This window comes from Hemitrygon akajei, chromosome 4, assembly GCF_048418815.1.
Source record: "Hemitrygon akajei chromosome 4, sHemAka1.3, whole genome shotgun sequence".
Lineage (NCBI taxonomy): Eukaryota > Metazoa > Chordata > Chondrichthyes > Myliobatiformes > Dasyatidae > Hemitrygon > Hemitrygon akajei.
The window spans coordinates 79,482,174-79,505,672 of record NC_133127.1 but is presented as its reverse complement, the minus strand read 5'-3'; the positions used below and the strand labels follow the sequence as shown (position 1 = coordinate 79,505,672).

Genomic DNA, 23,499 nt, shown 5'->3' with positions numbered 1-23,499 from the left:
CGCTATTCCCAATTCCACGACAGCAGCTGAGTGGAACTACAGCAAGACCCATGCAAGTACCAGAATCATTGTGAGAAATGCAATAGCCTAAAAATTAAATTCCAATGCCTACGGCATCTGGGCTGCTCTACAACAAGGAGCAGAGATTTTGCAGTGTGCAGTGTATTATGCAAGCTAGTCAATTAAAGACACCAGCCAGCTCTGGAAGTAGATCTACGTGCATATCTACAGCCTGAGGCACAGCCAAATAAAGGTGGGCTGTGGGATGTTGAAAACCCAGCTGTGCACCAACTGCCTCATCTAGCAGAGCAGAGGACATTCACAATTGTTTAATGTCATTTCCAATACACAAGTGTAAAAGAGAATGAAATAATCTCCCAATCAGATGCAGCACAAAAAACACAGTAAGATAAAGAACGCAATAGTAAAAACACTATAAGTATAAATACTTAAGATAAATTATATACATAGATTGACTGTAGGTACATAAAGTGGCACAAGTCACAGGAGTGTCTGTATGTGACTCTGACAGGAAATGATAAAGTAGTGGTGGTGGGTTAGTAGATGAAGGTGTTAATCAGCCTTAATATTTGGGAAAGTAACTGTTTTGAGTCTAGTGGTCTTGGCATTGCTGCTACGTAGCCTCCTCCCTGATGGGAGTGGGACAATCGATGAGAAGAGTGGGTGAGGTTCTTCATGACATTGCTGGTCTTTTTCTACCACCTTTCTGTATGTCTGTCCTTGATGGTGGGTATGCTGGTGAAGATGATGCGTTGGGTAGTTTTGATTCCCTGTTGTCGAGCCTTCCAGTCCACTGCAGTGCAGTTTCCGTACCGTACAGTGACGCAACGTGTTAGGATGCTCTCTACTCAGCAACTCCAGAAGGTCGTATTAGTGTGCAGAGTCCAGCTCTCTTCAGCCTCCTCAGAAAGTAGAGGCATTGGTGAGCTTTCTTGATTGTTCTGATACCATGAGAGTTTGTGTGTGATATGCACTCCCTGGAGTTTGAAACTGCTTTTAGTTTCCGCTGTTGTGTCACCGATGTAAAGAGGCGTGTCAGTGGTTCGAGTTCTCCTGAAGTCGATAACCATCCTCTTGTTCTTGTTGACACTGATTTATACTTCTGCGTAGGCTCTATGCCGTAGCCTACGCCATTGTGAGCACTTATACCTGTGCGTTGGTGTGTCTGTGTCGCCCTGCAATTCACCACCAAAACGCTGGTTGTCGGTGGGGTTTCTGTGCCACTGTGTTGAGTTTCTTTGTGTACTTCAAACAATGGTGACTGAAACTGAGTGCGTCATGTTGGAGTCGGAGCTAATAAATGTTGAACAAGAGTCACTTTTATTGAAATTACTGCAACGCAGAAAAGAGAGAAGACGTCAGAGGAGACGGTGTGTATGACCATTGAACGGATCCTTATGTAAGAGTTGTTGTTTTCTAGGTGTGTCAGGCATCTGTCATAGAGAGGTTCTGTCGGTAAGCACAGTGGTGAGTGTCTGGTGTGGCAGGAGTGGAGTTCTTGATGTGCGCCATTACCCACTGCTCAAAGCTCTTCATAATGATTGGCGTCAGTGCCACTGTACAGAAGTCATTCTGTTCTGAAAGTGTAGAGTTCTTTGGTACATGGGCGATGGTGGCTGATTTGAAGCATATGAGGACAGCAGTCTGGATGAACGAAGTGTTGAAGATGTTCATGAAGATGTCAATGAGCTGGTGTGCACTGTCCCTGAGTACTCGGGCTGAGATGTTGTCTGGTCTAGCAGGAGGAAGGCATTGCTTGGCCAAAGAGATGCTTTTTCATAAGGAATCTGCTCAATCATGGGTCCAAATGCAATCCAAGTGACCTCCATATGGCAATTCTAAACACCAATGCAGTAGTAGATAGATAGATAGATAGATAGATAGATAGATAGATAGATAGATAGATAGATAGATACTTTATTCATTCCCATGGGGAAATTCAACATTTTTTTCCAATGTCCCATACACTTGTTGTAGCAAAAACTCATTACATACAATACTTAACTCAGTAATAATATGATATGCATCTAAATCACTAACTCAAAAAGCATTAATAATAGCTTTAAAAAAGTTCTTAAGTCCTGGCAGTTGAATTGTAAAGCCTAATGGCATTGGGGAGTATTGACCTCTTCATCCTGTCTGAGGAGCATTGCATCGACAGTAACCTGTCGCTGAAACTGCTTCTCTGTCTCTGGATGGTGCTATGTAGAGGATGTTCAGGGTTTTCCATAATTGACCGTAGCCTACTCAGCGCCCTTCGCTCAGCTACCGATGTTAAACTCTCCAGTACTTTGCCCACGACAGAGCCCGCCTTCCTTACCAGCTTATTAAGACGTGAGGCGTCCTTCTTCTTAATGCTTCCTCCCCAACACGCCACCACAAAGAAGAGGGCGCTCTCAACAACTGACCTATAGAACATCTTCAGCATCTCACTGCAGACATTGAATGATGCCAACCTTCTAAGGAAGTACAGTCGACTCTGTGCCTTCCTGCACAAGGCATCTGTGTTGGCAGTCCAGTCTAGCTTCTCGTCTAACTGTACTCCCAGATACTTGTAGGTCTTAACCTGCTCCACACATTCTCCATTAATGATCACTGGCTCCATATGAGGCCTAGATCTCCTAAAGTCCACCACCATCTCCTTGGTCTTGGTGACATTGAGACGCAGGTAGTTTGAGTTGCACCATATCACAATTAACATACACCAATTAACAGATGGCAGAGTTTAACTGATCCATAAAGTTCCCTCATATGTAATCTGGACATCTATCTGTATATAACATATCAAGGAATGATTCCCTGATCCTCAAATTTGAATGGTTTGTTACAAAATCACCTGTTACTCATGAGCAACACCTAGTTTAAAGAACTCTGACTTCAACAAAATATAGACTCTTCTTGGATCATTTTTCTGTAGATCTATATTCCATCTGAAATCTTGACCTTTTAAATCTGCTGCTCAGTGTCAGATGTTTGGTTAATATTGTAACTACAATAGTACATTGTAATCCATATAAAGATGCTTTTATCAGATTATTATTCAGTGAAATAAGATTTCAAGACAGTGGTCCATAATCATTTAGCAGTAAGAAACAGAATCAGATTTATTATTGCTCTTGTAGATGATGTGATATTTGTTGTTTTGCTTCAGCACTACAGTGAAAATAAATGAAATAACTATAAACTAAGTAAATAGTGCAAGGAAAAATAGAAATAACTAGGTCATGTTCATGGACCTTTCAGAAATCTGATGACGGAGGGGAAGAAGCTGTTCCTGAATTGTTGAAAGTGGGTCTTCAGGCTCCTGTGCCTCTTTCCCGATGGTTCTAATGAGAAGAGGACATTTCCTGGAATGGTGAGGGTCTTTAGTGATAAATGCCATCTTTTTGGTGCCGTTGCCTCTTGAAGATGTCCACTGGTGGGAGGATCGAGATGAAGTGTGCCTCTTGTGCTCTTATGCACTAAAGTCCCCATATCAGGATACAATCGGCCAGAATATTCTCGACCACACATCTACAGAAATTTGCAAGAGTCTTTGGTGACGTTTGGTGAATCAAACGTCAAACTCCTAAATGAAGCACAGCCGTTGGCATGTCTTTGAATTTACATTGACTTGTTGGGTCTAGGATGGACCCTCTGAGAAGCTGACTTCAGGAACTTGAAGTTGCTTACCCTTTCCACCATGATCCCTCAACGGGGACTGGTGTGGATTCCTCCAACTTCCCTTTCCTGAAATCCACAATCAATACCTTGGACTGTCTCCACTGAGTACGAGATTGTTCTTTCAACACCACTTTACCAGCTGATCTATCTTGCTTTTCTGTTTCCTCATCGCCATCTGAGATCTACCAGAAACAGTGGCGATATTGGCAAATTTAGAGATGACATTTGACCTCTGCTTATGCGCACAGTATTGTGTGTAGAGAAGATGGAGCAGTGGTCGAAGCACACTTCCTCGAGGTGCACCTGTGTTGATTGTTAGTGAGGAGGAGATGTTATTACCAATCTGCACTGTGGTCTCCTGATAAGGAAGTTGACGGTCTAATTGCCAAGGTAGGTAGAAAGGCCCAGTTGTTGAAGCTTAGTGATTAGTTTCTAGGAGATAATGGAATCGACTGCCAAGCTGTAATCGATAGACAACAGCCTGGCATTATGTTTTGCAGTTGTCTAGGTGGTTTAAAGCAAAAGTGGAGAGGCAGTGAGATTGCATCTGCTGTCAACCAGATGTGGCAACAGGTGAGTTACAGCAGGATCAGGTCCTGGCTCTCCTTCCCAATTCTTAACAAGATCCAACTGAGCCTCCTGTAATGCCGTGGTACATTGGTTTTTCCAACTTCCAGTAATTTTACACCCTCCCCATTTCATCTTTTTCATTTCCCCACTTTGGCCCCATCTCTTCTCCTCACCTGCATATCACCTTCCTCTGGTGCCCCTCCTCTTTTCCTTTCTCCTGTTATCCACTCTCCTATCAGAATCTTTCTTCTCCAGCTCTTTGCCTTTTCCACCTCTCACCTCCCAGCTTCTTAGTTCATTCCCCCTCCCCCACCCACCTGGCTTCACCTATCATCTTCTAGCTCGTCCTCCTCCCACCATATTATTCTGGCTTCTTACTCCATCCTGATGAAGGGTCTCAGCTCGAAACATCAACAGTTTATTCATTTCTATAGATGCTGCCTGACCTGCCGAGTTCCTCCAGCATTTTGTGGGTGAAGCCATGTTGACCATTCCAAAGTACACAATAGGATCCAACTGTTGAACACTCAACAGTCAAATCTACATAGTTAAATGCAGCACACAATTAGGGCAGCAATCCCTTTCACGCTTATTCCTGCCGCCTGCTATCCTCCAAAATCCTCCTGCAAATATGTAAATGAATTCCTTAATTGGCAGCTCCAACATGATCCCACCATCAGTCACATCTTCTCTCTCCCCACTTCCTGCTTATGCAGTGATCACTTTCAATGTATCTCTCTGGTCCACTTACTCTTCCCCACTTACCCCTTTCTAACCCCTAGCACATTCTCCTGCAGCCAAAGGAGGCATAATATATGCCCCTTCATCTCCTTCCTTACCACTCAGAGATACACAGAGGTTCCCCTACACCTATGCAGTGACTAGATGACCATTCTGTGGAGAACTCTTAAATCTCATTAGTACTCCCAAACCAACCTGCCTTCTCTCAGCATTCTCTGGCGCACCCAAAACCCCGGTCATAGCAGACAAGGTAATCTACTATTGATTAAATCAAAGGAAATGTGGATGGAGTAATAGTGTGTGTGATGAACTGTGTGTGTTTGCGTGTATATGTACAAGAGCTCACCATGGCATACTTGCGAGGACTAATTTCTTTTGTTATTGATCTGTGATGCAAGAATTCTCACTTCAAGAGACAACTGTTGCTCCCTCTAACTGGAGTCTGGGTAATGGTGGCGCACATGGTGCTCTGGAACCCTGCACACAATGCCACTGTCCGGGCCTTTATTTCATACGTCTAGACTGTCAAGTCCCTTCCTGAAAATCAAGAAGACTCTTTCTTTTATTGTCCTGCAGCCTCTCTCATTTTCAAGACAGTGTGTTGCTAGTGTCTAGCTGTCATAGACATTGTGTCTTTAATGGCTGACTTGCAGCTATGCAACAAAATGTGGAAATTGCATTTAATTGAATGTGGTCTTATTGGGAAGTACACAGCTCCCATTTTAGCACTTCATTAATGTGTAAACACTATCCTGATGCCGATTCCAAAAACTCTTTGACCTATCTTGTGATTTTCTGAAGGGGTCTTGATTTGATACCAGTGCTGAATGCAACAAAACTTACACTCAGTGCGGGATCCGAGCATACGTTTTCCTGTTTAGACTGACAATTGGTTTAATGGCCTGAATGGTGTAAACGTACCAGCAACTGGCAGTTCCATCCCTATTTAGGGAACAGAGCCATTGTATTCTGGCAAGTATTGGTTTTGCTTTCAGGTGTACCTGGCATACGGACACATGGAGACAAATAAACACATGCAGTTATGTCCAATGGGGTGTAACACATGATTGGATACATGACAGAATGGGCCACCCACATAAACACAGACATTACAACAAGCCCAAATTCTGCACACACATCTCAGTTTACATACAAAGCACCTAGGCTATGTGGGGAGAATGTTTTCCTCAGCTAGGGATTCTGGAACTAGGAATCAGTCTCAAGTACGGGATAGGTCATTTAGGATGACAATGAGGATAAATGTTTGAAGTTCACTTCCCTCATGGGGTGTGGAGCCCCTCTTAATGCTTCTGAAGCAGTGGTATATAATTTTATGCACATCAGAGGAATTAAGGGATATGGAATCTCTCTCTTTCTCAAGTTCTTCCAAGAAATGTTCCCATACTGGCTTCAGCAACCACCCAGTCTGAATCTAAGTCCCCAAACTACAGCCATAAACACAAGAGATTCTGCAGGTAACACATACAAAATGCTGGAGGAACTTGGTAGGTGAGGCAGCATCTACAGAAAGGAATAAAGAGTCGAAATTTTGGGTTGAGGTAGATGTTCATGGCACTTTGCTGGGAAGATATAAAGATGCATTTTGCATACTATATTTACACAAGAATTCTGTACAAGCATCCTTGAACGTATTTTTTTCTCAATGAAAATTAAAATTTCCCTTGCAACCTAGCAAGACAGGGGCACTATAAGGTAGAATTTCATCATCCTCTTATCCAAGTTTACTGGCCAGTTGCTGGGGGGAAGGAGTGTTGGTGGGTTTATTGGCTAGTTACTGGGGGGGGGGGAAGGGATGTTGGAGGGTTTATTGGCTAGTTACTGGGGGGAAGGGGTGTTGGTGGGTTTACTGGCTAGTTACTGGGGGGAAGGGGTGTTGGTGGGTTTATTGGCTAGTTGCCGGGTTGGAGGGGAGGAAATCATTCACACCTGGGATTCCTTGGCAATGCTCTCGTGAATCATGAGAGGAGAACTGAACTGGGATAGCACCATGTAGGGATTTCAGGCATTGAGAGAGAGTCATCAAGGCTAAAGATTGAGAAACTATTGAGAATGGAGAATTGAAGGTCACCAGAACTGAAGTGTGAGGTGTCACAGAGGCTAGCAGATCACAGCCTTGCAGATTTATAAAATTAGAAACAGAGGGAGAATGGGTTCTTAAGGATGAAGATGGATACCCAGCTGTGGCGGCAGGGGTTTGAGATGGCTAGAGAGATACAGAGTCTGGAGGAAAGGAAGATATTCAGAGAAGGTAAGAGAGGCTGAGAGAGGGTGACCTCGGGACTAGAAGTTAATAGATTGGTCAAGGTTTCTTTAATGGGCCAGACAGGAAAAATCCATTTATTCTAGCCTACATGGAGTGCTTCACAAGCTTTTGATCTGAGCAGTTCTGCCGTCACCCTGGCAACATTTACAAATGCTCTGTTAAATTGATATTATGTCCTTTGTAACTCTGGACTATCATTCAAGCAAAAATCTTGATTAGGTTCTGGAACTGCAGAGGTAATTCAAATGAGCAAGTCATTTCTTTTAAGTTTCGCCAATAGCAGAAAGACCTCCTTTTATAGATTTGTGATAGAATCTTAACACTTCCAAGTGAGAATATTTTGGATAAAACCTGTGTTTTATTAATATCAGCTGTACTGAGAAAACACAACATTTTGAATATGTTATTCAATATTGTTAGAAACCCTTCTGCTTTGCCATTAAATTCCTTCAGACCTTTGTTTTTGGCTTCAGTGGGATTATCTACACTTTTTTTAAAGTGTAAAAGAGTTATATGAGAATGTAAATGAGAAATGCAAGGAAATTCATATTACAGTATGGAGAATCGCTGGATTATTTTGTAGGAAACAAATACATACGGTAGTTTTTTTTTGATGTATCTGAAATAAGAAGATAAAAAATTGCTGCAATAGCAGAACGTTAATCAGTTCCTCTTGTCTGCTCCACAAAACTCCCTTCATGACAAAAGGGGATTCAAGGGCAATGGGGTTAGGAAAGTAGCATAAAAGATAAACCAGTTCTGTCATGATTATGTACAGCAAATAAGCCTCCACTGATCTTGGAGTTAGAGAATTCCAAAGATTCACAACCATCTGGATGAAGAAATTTCTTCTTATCTCAGTCCTAAGTTTTGCGTCTATATTTTGAGTCTGTACTCCCACTTAGAGACAAACACTTAGCCTTAAAATGCCAGTGAGATCACCTCTCATTCTACTGAACTCTAATATTCAAAAGTGTGTTTACTTAACCTCTCTCACAATCCCAGGAACTCATTTGGTGAACCTTCATGGTACTTCCTCTATTGCTAGTATATTCTACTTCACTGGAGGATGGGCCTATACACAATATCCCATGTGTGGCCTTACTAGGATTGTAGTAAGACATCTTTAATTTTATATTCAGTACCCCATTCAATAAAAAGCAACAGACCCTAATTGCTAATCTCTGATTTTATTTTACTAATGGGGGTTTGTTTACTGCATGGGAAATGTACGGATCTTTTTTGTTTCAGTGTTTAGGATTTCACAGATATATACGAACAGAAGGGGAAAAAACAGTGAGGCTACTATTCTGTGTTAACTGCTCCTTCGCTTTCTTCTCCTCTGCAGAAGAGAACTAAAATGTCGCAAGTGAGCATGTGAACATGACAGCTTCTTCAGGAATATACATCTGTATATCGTATCATTGTTGAATCAGTAAGAATTCTTCCAATTTATTTCATGTGCTCCCCATTATCTAGTTATCGGTTATGATTGGCAGATGGTTGAGCCCATCTCTCTGGGGATTGTAAAGGATGTGGAAGGAAATAAAGGTATAACAATAGAATTATCCTAAAGAATGCTTTGAATTTAATATAGACAGTATTTTACAATTCATTACAGATTAACCATTACACCTTTCTAAATCTGAAAATTAAAAGAAAGTGCTATAAATTAAGTATTTATGACATCATGGAGGCTGTGAACAGTGAGTCTTCCAGCAAACTAAAGCCGAGGATAAGAATAACTTCTCGAAATTACTTTATACATGATGAACTCTAAGCTGAATCCTCCCTAAAGAAAAATGTTAAAATTACTTAAACTGCGCAAGAGGTCAGGTCTTGCTTATAAATTCATTATTAAATAATACACATCACTAACTGTTACAGCTGCTCTGGGTTTTTAAGGAAGACAAACACTCAGACGTTTATTATCCTCAGAGGAAACAGTGCAATGAGTAAAATTTCCCACAGTTATTCTTTTGCAAATCAAATTAGGGCCCAAGTAGAAACGTACTAAGTTTCCTTCTCATTTTGTCAATATAATACTTGCCTAGAAATTGGACTACCTAGTTAAACTGGATTTTCGTGCACTCTGTCAAGGAGAAATGAAAAGTAATTGAAAATTCAAGACTTCAAGAGATTTGCACAAAGGCCATGATTTTTGTTCCAGGATTTCTAGGTATTTGACACACCGATGCTTGGTGGATCTACCTGCCTTTGCATTAATTGACCCTAGACTTAATGTGCATCATTAAGTTTTGTAGATGTGGACTTTCCAACAAAGTGAAAAGTTAACCATGTTCATACCCTCACCTTCAGAGATGATGATCAATTTCTTGCCAGCGCAATCAGTTATTAATTCTACACTTTAGGACCTCTTAGATTTTAGGTTTAGTGTACTCAATGCTGCTAACAATTTGCCAGATTTCCATGGGTGAGGGCTGAGATTGGGCCTTGTCTCTTTTTTCCCACTCTGTATGAAGTGGGTAATACATCATCCACACTTCAGGATCAATGTTAGATCACAAAAGCATAAGACATAGGAGCAGAATTACACCATTTGGCCCGCTGAGTCTGCTTGCCATTCAATCATGGCTGATCCTTTACTCCCCTCTTCAGCCCCACTCCCCGGCCTTCTCCCTGTAACCTTTAATGCTGTGTCCAATCAAGAACCTATCAATCTCTGCCATAAATACACCCAACGTCCTGGCCTCCATAGCTGCCTTTGGTAATAAATTTCACAAATTCACCTCACTCTGGCGAAGGAAATTTCTCCGCATCTCTGTTTTAAATGGACGCCCCTCTATCCTGAGGCTGTGCGCTCTTGTCCTAGACTCCCCCACCATGGGAAACATCCTTTCCACATCTATTCTGTCTAGGCCTTTTAACATTTGAATGGTTTCAATGAGATTTGTGTTGTGATTTTTATTAACGACTTGGATGTGGGAGTAGAAGGGTGGGTTGGCAAGTTTGCAGATGACACAAAGGTTGGTGGTGTTGTATGAAGTGTAGAGGATTGTCGAAGATTGCAGAGAGACATTGATAGGATCCAGAAGTGGGCTGAGAAGTGGCAGATGGAGTTCAACATGGAGAAGTGTGAGGTGGTACACTTTGGAAGGACAAACTCCAAGGCAGAGTACAAAGTAAATGGCAGGATACTTGGTAGTGTGGAGGAGCAGAGGGATCTGGGGGTACATGTCCACAGACCCCTGAAAGTTGCCTCACAGGTAGATAGGGTAGTTAAGAAAGCTTATGGGGTGTTAGCTTTCATAAGTCGAGGGATAGAGTTTAAGAGACGCGATGTAATGATGCAGCTCTATAAAACTCTGGTGAGGCCACACTTGGAGTACCGTGTCCAGTTCTGGTTGCCTCACTATAGGAAGGATGTGGAAGCATTGGAAAGGCTACAGAGGAGATTTACCAGGATGCTCAAGCAACACACACAAAATGGTCAGGACGAAGGGTCTCGGCCTGAAACGTTGACAGCGCTTCTCCCTATAGATGCTGCCTGGCCTGCTGCATTCCACCAGCATTTTGTGTGTGTTGCTTGAATTTCCAGCATCTGCAGATTTCCTCGTGTTTACCAGGATGCTGCCTGGTTTAGAGGGTATGCATTATGATCAGAGATTAAGGGAGCTAGGGCTTTACTCTTTGGAGAGAAGGAGGATGAGAGGAGACATGATAGAGGTATACAAGATATTAAGAGGAATAGATAGAGTGGATAGCCAGTGCCTCTTCCCCAGGGCACCACTGCTCAATACAAGAGGACTTGGCTTTAAGGTAAGGGGAGGGAAGTTCAAGGGGGATATTAGAGGAAGGATTTTTACTCAGAAAGTGGTTGGTGCATGGAATGCACAGCCTGAATCAGTGATGGAGGCAGATACACTAGTGAAGTTTAAGAGACTACTAGACAGGTATATGCAGGAATTTAAGGTGGGGGGTTATATGGGAGGCAGGGTTTGAGGGTCAGTACAACATTGTGGGCCGAAGGGCCTGTAATGTGCTATACTATTCTATGTTCTAGATCCCCCTAATCCTTCTAAATTCCAGCAACTACAGACCCAGAGCTATTAAACGTTTCTCGTATGATAACCCTTTCATTTTCGGAATCATCCTTGTGAACCTCCTCTGAACCCTCTCCAATGCCAGCACACCTTTTCTTAGATGAAGAGTCCAAAACTGTTCACAATACTCAAGGTGAGGCATCACCAATGTCTTATAAAGCCTCAGCATCACATCCATGCTCTTGTACTTTAGACCTCTCAAAATGAATGCTAACATTGCGTTTGCCTTCCTCACCACTGACTCAACCTTTCTCCCCATTAGAAAATAGTTTGCACATTTATTTCTGCTACCAAAGTGCATGACCACGCATTTTCCAACATTGTATTTCATTTACCACTTTCTTGCCCATTCTCCTAGTCTGTCTACGTCCTTCTGCGGCCTACCCGTTTCCTCAACACTACCTGCACCTCCACCAATCTTTGTATCATCTGCAAACTTGGCAACAAAACCATCTATTCCATCATCTAAATCATAAAAAACAGTCCCAACACCAACCCCTGTGGAAGACCACTAGTCACTGGCAGCCAACCAGAAAAGGATCTTTTTATTCCTACTCATTGCCTTCTACCAATCAGCCAATGCTCTAACCATGTTATAACCTGTAATACTACTGGCTCTTAGCTTTGTAAGCAGCCTCATGTGTGGCACCTTGTTAAAGGCCTTCTGAAAGTCAAAATATACAACATCCACTGCATCTCCTTTATCTATCCTAGTTGTAATCTCTTCAAAAAATTCCAACAGGTTCATCAAGCAAGATTTCCCCTTAAGGAAACCATGCTGACTTTGTCCTATCTTGTCCTATGTCACTAAGTAGTCCATAACCTCATCCTTAACAACTGAGCTCAACATCTTCCCAATCACTGACTGGTCTATCATTTCCTTTCTGCTGCCTTCCTCCTTTCTTAAAGAGTGCAGCAACTTTTGCAATTTCCTCTGGCACCATGCAACAGTCCAATGATTTTTAATTGTTAATTATACCACGCAACAGTCCAATGATTTTTAATTGTTAATTATAAGTGCCTCCATAATCTCTATCACTAACTCTTTCAGAACCCTAGGGTGAAGCTCATCTGGTCCGGTTGACCTATGTACCTTTTGGTCTTACAGCTTTTTGAGCACCTTCTCTCTTGTAACAGTATCTCTCTAGTATCAATTGTTTGGTGACAATAAATAGTTGTCACACTTCTTGTTTAGGGAATAAGGACGCTTTGGAGGAGGCTCAATAATACTAAAGTCAGGATCTGTGGAGGTTGAAGGCTGAGGATCTTCAAGCATTGAAGATCAAGGCTTCACAATTGCAGATGCTTTAGTTAGAAACATTGATTATAGGATTATATCTTCTTTTTCTTTGCATCATCAAAGAACTGCAGTGGTTGTAGGCATGTTGTTATCCCTCGGGTGACACAGAGGTTTCGTTCCATCAACGGTTCGTATTCAAGTATCATATCCTTTAACACTTGTTCCTCTGGGAATGCTGATGCTGCCTCGGCATCAGTCGATCCTGATTCTCCCATGATCTTTAAGTTCTTGAGGCTGTAGCGCTTTACATGGCTAGCCAGCCATTCCTCACTAGCCTTACACTCCTTCCTCTTGCTCTCCTCAACAGTAGTGCTCATAGAGGCTAAGTGCTTTTTCACGTATAATTTTGCCATCAACAGGGATATCTTCTGTGATGTGTCCTCTAGCCACACACTTACTGCTTTCTCAGTCTTTGCAAGCACTTTATCATGAACCAGAGAGACCATTTTTGTCGTTTTAGGGGCAGCACTAACACTTGCATGAACTTCAGCTTTTTTCTGCTTTATTGTGCGAATGCTCGATTCGTTTTTACCAACCTTAAGGCCCACTTTGGAATGCGACATGCCATTTTCTCAAAGATCTAATATTTCTACTTTCTCGGCGAGAGATGGCACTTTACTCTCCCTCTTAGCCTTTGAGGAATTGTTTTGACAACTTAATTGCTTTTTGGAAGCCATTTTTTCACAGAAACAAAGTAGCGAACGGACGAAACGCGAGGCGAACAATGTTCAAACAACGAGTGCTGGAGAGAGACTGAGGATCTGTGAAATGGCAGGAGGCTACAGCAGGGTATGCCTACACATCACATCACTTGCGTGGATTCAGCGCAGTGCTCGGCGCGCGGCAAATTCAAGTTTTGCTTTTAGGAACTTCCTGGAATTTTATTTTTCGAATATTTTCGATCCGTGGTTGGTTGAATCTGCGGATGCAGAACCCGTGGATACAGAGGGCCGACTATATTCCTGTGTCCAGCTCTGTTGAGTTGATGGGGATAGGGCAAAAGTGATCCTTGTGATCAGGTAAATCAGAAGCAATGGACCAGGAAAACAGCATTTGGGGTAACTATCCTAGACTATCTATCTGAAACCTTTCATCATTCTCAGGTGAGACCATTTTGAGGATTATGCTGGCAAATCTTAATACACTTCCTATTTTCTCTCTCTCTCTTTGTTCTTTCACCTTCATTTCAAATGTTCTTTGTTTTTGCCCAATTTCCTCCTCTACTTACTTGCTTTGGGTTGATTGTGTGAGCAGATAAGAATAACTGCATTTTTGATTTAAAAGAATCAGCACTGCTGGTATGTGACTATAACATATTTCTGCGCACAAGTTAGAAATACAATTAATGCACTATTTTTTAGTTAAGTGTATATATGAAAAAGCAGAATTTTGATTGTTGTAAATGCTAAGCTTCTGTTGATTCTACATATAGATTATCTGATAAAATTAGATTAAGATGGGTGTAATCCCTAGAAACTTCAAAATGTGATCAAGGCCGGGTCCAAACAATTAAATAGCTACTCAACATCAATAAACCCAGCCTAGAGGCAAAAAGGGTGCTCCAACAGAAGGTCATGGCAAAGAGAAAGAGGCATAATGAATGGAGAACAAGAGTAGATCCACGACATCCTACTGTACAAATCAGTGGTCTCTGCAGCCACTGAGGTAAAGTTGGTGCCCTTTGCAATGCCTGACAAAAATCAAGAATACTTCAGAACAAAAATTTCAAACACTGGTGAAAGAGTAAGATGAAATGATGGTTACTATTCAAAAATATATAAAAGAAATAGTATAAGGTTTGAAAATATTTTATATACAACATATCTAAGAGTAATTGATGATTAAATGTGGCTAAAGGATAGGACATATTAAGCAAGGAGGCATGAGGATGACCAATGAGGTATGAGATGAAGCTACACACTTTGGATAGGTACATGGACGGCAGGGGTATGGAGGACTATGGTCCCAGTGCAGGTCGGTGGGAGTAAGCAGTTTAAATGGTTTGGCAAGGACTAGATGGGCCAAAGGGACTGTTTCTATGACTATGACTTTGGTGCAAGAAATAGGACAACACCATGTATTATTACTGAGTGAAGAATGAATAAAAAGGAAGGGGTCGTTGCATTCTGGTCCATTTGAAAAAGAACGTAAACATATACAGTACATTTAACAAGCAATTAGAAAGGGAAATGGTAGATTGCCATTATTGGATGGATGTTTGCTTACAAAAATAAATGAGTTTCATTTGGATTTCCATGTGCAACTTTGCTAATACTTGTCTTGGAGTCAGAATGGTATGATTTCACTGGACTGTCTCCTGGGATGGGAGGGTTATGGTATGAGAAGAATTTAAGAAGGTCTGGCTTATAATCACTGGTTTTGAACACTGAGGTGATCATATTGAGATATGAAGATTCTAAAAATAATTGGCGGGTTAAAGTATAGAACAGCTAAATGCATGGCTAAGGAGCAGGTGCGAATGCCACAGATATCTAGATAATTGGATCTCCTTTGTGGCAGAGACGACCTGTACTAAAAGCACAGGTTGCACAGAAACTTCAAGGGGACTGATATCCTGACAGGGAGGTTTGGAGATTTGCCAGTGCTACTTGAGTTGGCTTAAAATAGTGACATGTGGTGGGATGGGGGTAATAGGGAGGGAGATCGGACTCAAAATGATAGCGTAGCAGAAGAGAGAAGCATATGTAGTAAAGGGAGCTGGCACGATTAGTGGGCACAGTGGCCAGAGCATAAGATGGCTTGTAGGATTTACTGTATTTATTTTAATGCAAGGCAGGTTGCTGAAAAGAGAGATGAGCTGAAAGCATGCATCAGTGCATGGGATTATAATATTGTGGCAATCATGGAAATGTGTCTGAGGGCAAGTCAGGAATGGCAACTCCATACTTTCCGAGTATCTAAAAGGGAGGAGATTCTATAATTGTGATCTGCAGACCAGGGAGAGCACTACAGCAGTATTCAGGCAGGATATCCTGCAGGAATCAGCAAATAAAGTTATTTGGCTAGAATTTAGAAATGACAAAGGAACAATCCCTTTGATGGGTTTTCACTATAGGCTTCCAAACAGTCGGCAGTATTTGAAGGAACAAATATGTAGGGGAATTGCAGTAGGATGTAAAAGCAATGTTGTTTTTAGTAGTTGGTGATTTTAACTTTCCTAATATTGACAGGGAAGGGTCTAAATGGGGTGGACTTTGTTAAATGTATCCAGAGATGGCTTTTATAGTAAGTTGAGAATTTCATTACAGAGGGAGCTGTACTCAACCCCGTTTTAGGGTACAAGGATGACAGAAGTGTCTGTAGAGAAACTTATTGTAAACAGTGACTGCAATTCCGTAAGTTTTAAGGTATTCATGGAAATGAATAAAGGTGAATCTGGGGTTAAGGTGTTAATTGGAGAAGGGCTGCATTCAATAGCAGAGTAGAGCTACTAGGACTTGATGTTTCAATCCCAATGATAAAGTTGGCACTCTCGATGTTGGCAGTGGGCTTGGAGTGGTGACGAGGAGGGTAGCTACATCATCGGGGTCATCAGGTGGGCACCCTCCTTCTTTGACGTTTCATTGATAAACCCACGATGTCTCCAGGGGGCTCAATGGTGCTACTTGGCATCCCAGATACACCCCCCACAGTTCCGTACCCTCCTGTCTTCATCTTGCAGACCAGTTGCTGTCCTTCTTTTTAATCCAAATCCAGTTGCTGCTTTCCTCTGCTGCATTTGACAAGGACTTGATTGCCTGTTGGAAGGAGACACTCCTCACCCCCACCTTCTTCAATAGACTGGTCGTAGATGTAGCAACGAATCCCCTGCGTCCCACTTCTACAGGGAAAATCTTGGTCTTCCAGCCTTTCTGAGCAGCTTCAGTTGCCAGTTCAGAGTACTTGGTCTTTTTCCTCTCATAAGCTTCTTCAACTCCATCTTCCTATGGTGCTGTCAATTCCACAACATATGCCAGCTTGGCTGTTGTGGACCACAGGACTACGTCTGGCCGGAGTGTTGTAGCCGCAATGTCTAGGGGAAACACAAGCTTTTTCTCCAAGTCCACGTCCATTTTCCAATCCCGAGCAACATGCAGAATGCTTATATTTTTTGATGTTACTTGGTGCTCTGGAGGTTGGCCTGCTGGTACAAATCGTGTAATGTGGATATTTCCTGCCGATGTTTGTGGGAGAGCGTTTACGGTGGTTTGCCTCTGTTCCAAGATTGATGCCAGCTGTCTGAGAACTTGGTTATGCCACCAAGTATACCGCCCCTGGCTGAGGCTCATGGTGCATCCTGTTAAAATGTGCCTTAGTGATCCAGGTGCTTGACAAAGAGAGCAAGTGGGGGTTTCTCCCCACCACTGGTTCAGGTTTTGAGGTGTTGGTAGGAGGTCATAAGTGGCTCTGATGACAAAACTTAGCCGAGATCCCTCCATCTCCCGTCACGCCAACTGAGTTTCCTCTTTTCCAGGCTCTTCCAATTAGTCCATTGGCCCTGCTTAGCCATTGAAACAGCTCTGGCGTGTCGCTCTGCCTCCTCCTGTCTCCTCACTTCCTCCACCACGAGCCGTCTCTTCTGCACTGATGTTGCCTTGTGCCATTGAGGAGCCTTTGGGACGAGCCCGAGACCGGCTCTCCCATGTTGGACTTGGCCAACCACATCCCTGAAGTGAAGAGCAGACCTAGCACTCTGAACGGCTTCAGTTGCCACACGGGGGGGGGGGGGGGGGCACTGTACGAATAACAGTATCTTCAGATTCAGTGAGGGTAATGACCAACCTTGCTTTGGTGCATTTGAATTCTTCCACAAGACTTGTAATTGGCAATTCCAATTTGCCATTCCCGTACAGTCCAACAGGACTTAAGCATCGTGGAAGTCCAAGCCACTGTTTCACATGTGTACTGATCACTCTTTTGAGCTTTTCTACCTTGTTGATGGAGATTTCATACACTATTAAAGGCCACATGAGTCTTGGGAGCATGCCGAACTGGAAACACCACAGCTTGAGTTTTCCTGGCAGCAAGGTCTTGTTGATGCGAGCTAAAACAGGACCTGATAAACATAGTTTGGGAGAAGCTGCTAGTGGGAAAAGCAACATCCAATAACTGGGATGCACTGAGGAGCAACATTTCATGAGTTCAGCATGTTCCTGTAAGGGTAAAAATCCTTTGGTCAACAAAAGAAATTGAGTTTGATCGAGAAAAGGTAAGCATTTGTGAAGTAAAAAAAAAGTTATCAAGTGAATTCTTTGAGGTTTATATAGGAGAGATCTTAGGAAAGCAATTAGGAGAGTAAAAGGGGGGTTATAAAATAGCAATGGCTAACAGAAATAAATAAAATTTCAGATCTTTTCTTAAAGCATTTGAAGTAAGAGGGAACTAGGGATTGCTCTCACCACAACACAGGAGACTGAGTGGTAACCTTACAGAGACTGATAAAATTAAGAGGGCATAGAGTGTCTAGATAGCAACAGTTCTTTTTCCAGGGGTAGAGAATTCCAAAACTAAGGGATGTTGTTTTAATTTGAGAGAGGAAATATTTTAAAAAAGATCTGCAGAGGGTGGTATGAAACAGAACAAACTTTCAGAGGAGGTGGTAAAAGTGAGTACAATCTTTCAAAATGCATTTGGACAGGTTCACGGATAGACAGGGAAGACAGGGATATGGCCAAATGCAGGAAAGAGGATTAGCATAAATGCAGAAAAATAGCATTTCGATTGGTATGGATTAGTCAGGCCAAAGGGGCCTGCTTTTGTGCTGTATGACTCTATGACTCCAGATGCTAAGAGATAGTTTCCACTGGCAGGAGAGCCTACAACTAGATGGTATGTTCCAGGAATACAGTGTCAGCTATTCAGAGCTGAGATGAAAAGAAATTACATTCTGCAAGAGGGTTGTAAACCTTTGAAATTATTTATTGTAACGGGGCTGTGGTTGTTTAATCCTTAAGTATAGTTTGGCTGCTATCAATATGATGTTGCACATTAGGAGAAATAGAGGAAATGTAGATCGGACATGAAAATACACTTGAGGCATATGATATGCCCTACTTTTATGAATGGCAAAGCTGGTTTGCATTTTTCGAAGAGGTGACATAGGTAATTAATGGATGAAGGCAGAGATGTGGATATAATCTACGTCTGCATCAATTTTATAAGGAGTTTGACCAGGACTCTCATAGGAACCTCATCCAGAAGATTAAGATACATGGGACCTATGGTGAATTGAACATTTGGGTCCAGAATGGGCTTGTCCACAGAAAACTAGAGGGTCACTATTGATGGAACTTACACTATCTGGACGTGCTGGACTAGTGGTGTTCTGCAGCGACCTGTACTGGGATTTCTGCTGTCTGTGAAATACCGTGTATAAATGAAAATATAGATAGTTATGTTAGAAAGTTTGTAGATGATAAAATGATTAGTGGTGTTCTGGATAGTGCAGAAAATTGCCAAATATATAGATCAGTTGCAGATATGGGCGGAGAAATGCCAATGTAGTTTAACCTGGCCAAATGTGAGATATTGCACTTTGGGATCAAATCCAAAGGGAAAATACACTCTTATTGGCAAAACCCTTAATAGTGTTGATGTATAGAAGGATCTTGGAGTCCAAACCCATAGCTTCCTGAAAGTGGTTGCACAAGTCAATAGGGTGGTGAAGAAGACATATGCCATACTTACCTTTATAAGACAAAGCAGTGAGTTAAAGATTCAGCATGTGATGTCTCAGCTATATAAACCACTGGTGAGGCTGTATGTGGAGAATTGCACTTAAATCTGGCTGTCCCATTATAGGGAAGATTTGAAGGCTTTAAAAAGGGTGCAGAAGAGGTTTACCAGGATGCTGGATTTGCTGTAAGGAGGGGTTATACAAACGTGGGTTGTTTTCTCTGGAATGCTGGAGGTCGACTGGAGGCCTGATAGAGGTTTATAAGATTATCAGAGGCATAGAGAGCTGGTATCTTTTTCCCAAGGTAGAATTGTCTAATTTTAGAAGGCATGTATTTAATCTGAGAAGGGCAAGTTCAAAGGAGATGTGAGGGGCAAGTGTGTGTGTGTTTTTTTAAAAAACACAGTGAGTGGTGGGTGCCTGGAACTCTTGTGTGAGTTCTGTCAGGGGTGGTGGAGGAGGCATTTAACACGTTCTTAGATAGGCAGGCACATGAATTTGCAGGGAATGGAGGAACACGGACATTGTGTAGACAGAAGGGATTAATTTAGTTAGGCATTCAATTACTAGATGAATTCATTTGGCACAGCATCGTGATCTGAAGGGCCCCTCCCTGTGCTGTTTAGTTCCATGTTCTACAACAGTTCATCTGTGCATCCTGGACTAGGTTACACAGGTGCTGCTGAATTATACATCCATTTTTTTCTACAATATCTAATTTAGTTTCCAACTGGTAGATTTTACAGGGTATGTCATACTGGTTCAAAGGCAGGATCTATTATGTTGTTAAGAGAATGCTTCCACTTAAAGCACGCAGATAGATGTTACAGAGTGCCAAGAATTCTGACTGATGTCTAATGATATTCAATAATGCCTTCTACAAACTCTTAACCTCCTATGGTGCACTTATTGGCATTACACAATGATGCACTCTCCAGACTATTTTCATACTCATGCTGTTTGTCATTTTCACAAGCTTAGCTTTAAGATACCTGCTGACTAATTTAAGCTTTCTAAACACTGATGTCAACCTTTGTGATAAATATGAACATCTTTAATCTCATCTGTCTGTTTTCGGTAATCAGTTTTCTTATGAGTTTAGCATGATTGGTTCTGTCAGAGCTCTATCTGATCCTTATTACTTCTTTCCACTAGATGTCAAGTTACTCTCTGAAAATCTCCACATCAAGATGTTGACAATCACAGATGGATTTATTTTTGCTGTGGAAAGAGATTCCATGTAATTGTCACTTAAAAGCATCAATACAAGTTGCACGTTGTTGAAGTTCACTCAGGACATTATATAATAAAAATCAACCACAGCAAATAATTACTGTACACCAGCATACATCAAAAAATGTGTTTTCAATGCAATCACATAGCAGCCAAGTATTGGATGATAAGTGCTATAAACCAAATTATCAGCTGTTCGAGCATCAGCTCAAATGCCATGTATAAATTTGCCAATGACACAACCATTGTTGGCAAAATTTCAGATGGTGACAAGGAGGCATACTGGAGTGAGATAGATCAGCTTGTTGAGTGGTGTGCAACCTTGCATTGAACGTCAGCAAGATCAAGGAATTGATTGTAGACTTTAAGAAGGGGGAGTTCGCGGAACATACAGCAATCTTCATCGAGGGATCAGCAGTGGAAAGGGTGAACAGCTTCAAATTCCTGGATGTTGTACTGGGTCCAACATATTGACACAATTACAAAGAACATACAACAGTGGCTATATTTCATTAAGAATTTGTGGAGACCTGGTATGTCACCAAAGACTCTCGCAAATTTCTACCGACTTGTGTGAATGGACAAGGAGCAGTAACTCACTTTCTTCGTGCTTTTCTTTTTGCACTGCTTATTTAATTTAATTTTTTATGTATTTCTTACTGCAATTTATAGTTTATTTTATTATTATGTATTGCAATGTATTGCCACCTCACAGCAACAGGTTTCATGACATACGGCAGTGATACATTACTTAGCCTGACTCTGGGTTTTATGCCATGCATTAATCTGATTTTTCTTACTTTGCCTAATACAATTATTGGTATGGGTAAAGATCTACAAACAAGCCATCAAAAAATTAATATGAAATACACTTACTCATTGAACACCAAATCTGGTGCGAAGTAAAGCATTGTGCCATTGGTGTGTTTGTACGATCTCCAACTAAGGCTAAACGTCATCAAACACATCCAAGAGTACCGGAGCAGAGTCATTTGGTCATCAAGTGCCATGACACGGAATCCTGAAAAACACAATACGATGGCCATTACAGATTTGTTGAACTTTAATCGCTGAACTTAGCAATTTTTTTTGGACTGAATATTTAAGATTCAACTTAATGTTCCCATTTAACCTCATACCCACCACAGTATTCGATACTGTCAGAACGGCCAAGTGAATCCTCAACAAGCAAATGAAGGCTGGATTATGATTTCCTGTTGCAGGAGGAATGCTCGGGTCTAGGAGTTCATGGAGAATGTCAAACACATGTTTCTTTTTACTCCAGCATCCACCTTCTGATGTACGACAGTTTAGTGGTTAAGTTACTGAACTAGAAACCATCAACCTAGAGACACGAGTTTGAATTCTACCATGGCAGCTGGATAACTTAAATGTAATCAATCAAATAAATCTTGAAATTTAAAAAACTGGTAGCAAAACTGGTTACCATGGAAAAACCAAAATGTGATCAAACCCATTTGGTCAAAAATGTCCTTCATCGACAGAAATATACCATCAATGTGATAGATCCCTAACTGTGTCGTTAGGGAATGAGCAATGGCCAACAATTGCCAGAGTTGTTGACAAAATAAGTAAACAAGTATGAATAAATAAGTAAAATAAAATTACTTCTGTGCATTGTGATCAATTAATTTGCAGGCATGTTGATAACACAATTTCAAAGTCACAATTTTAAAAGATTCAAATATGAATCATGGTTAAATACAACAGAAGGAAATGAAGAATGGAATCCAGATGGTGAAAGGTTGCCTTTTGTTTAAATGATACTTCACTGAAAAAGATACTGGTAGTTTATATTGGTCTGCAGGGAGGTTCCTCTCCCTGCCAGCAGGAGGCAGAATCCCATTAATTAAATGATAATATGTTGCTTGGGGTACTTAATGAGATTTGGTACTAAAGGCACGTTAATACAGTGGTTGAACAGACTTGATCATAATTTCCGGTGCTTTGTGTAAGAGTTTTGCATGTTCACCCTGAGAATAAGTGGATTAAAACTGAGTGGAGATTTTCTGGATTGCTTTTGGTTTTCACACACATCTGATATAAGTGCTGGTGGTAACTGCTTGTTGGAAATTAATGTTCGTGTATACCGATAGTTGAAGAATTGGAGTGAAATTGTAAAAATAAAAGAGGAAATACATGGAGGAAGGAGATTTACAGTCAGAGAGATACAGCACATAAAATGGCCCTTCAGTGCACAAGTCCTCACCGACCATTTGCACTGTTCCTACAGCAACTCCAACCATGATTTATCAACTCCAACCACAGGCTCGACCTCTCAAAGTTCAAATTTCAAATGTTTGTTATCAAAGTATGTACACATTATACAACCGTGGGAGTTGTCGCCATACAGGCAGCCACAAAACAAGGAACCCAAAATAACTCATTAAAAAAAAGACCAACAAACACCTATGGTCCGATGGCAATTCGAAGTGCCCAGCTAGCATACCAAATCACGACGAGTTGGGATGTGGGGGGAAACTGGAGCACCGGGAGGGAACCAAAGAGGAGTGTGCAGACATCACACAGGTCAGGACTGAACCCTGCGTTTGGCTCTCAGGGGCCTCAGCTCCTTTAGCTGCACCATTGTGCCCACCCCTCGCTAATGGGATTTATCAGATTGCTCTGAGAGCATGATAGACTTGACTTTGAATGGCGACCAAGGTATTAAGAAATCCTACTCATTCAGATTCTGATGTAAAAACCATGTCTCTTCCTCCCACTGTCTTCTCAAGCATATTCTATCTCATTATTGCACTATCCGCCCCACAGTTATTCACCCTTCGACCTGACACACATCTTCCCCTTAATGCATTAACTGATCTCTTGCTGGCAGAGTCAAAGCAGCACTGAATCAGAGTTGTGCAGTACAGTAACAGACCCTTCGGCCCACCATGTCTATGCTGACCACACTGCCTGTAGGTAC

The 23,499-nt window shown here is 41.7% G+C and overlaps 1 protein-coding gene across 2 annotated transcripts in view; it reads right to left on the bottom strand.

Annotated features, from left to right (window-relative positions):
* nr3c2 (nuclear receptor subfamily 3, group C, member 2) overlaps positions 1-23,499 on the bottom strand; it is a 354,577-nt gene that overhangs the window by 60,370 nt on the left and 270,708 nt on the right. For both annotated transcript variants that reach the window (XM_073042920.1, XM_073042919.1), the window contains exon 6: positions 21,429-21,573. In XM_073042920.1, the coding sequence (XP_072899021.1) occupies positions 21,429-21,573 (145 nt within the window). The remainder of the gene's footprint in view (positions 1-21,428; positions 21,574-23,499) is intronic.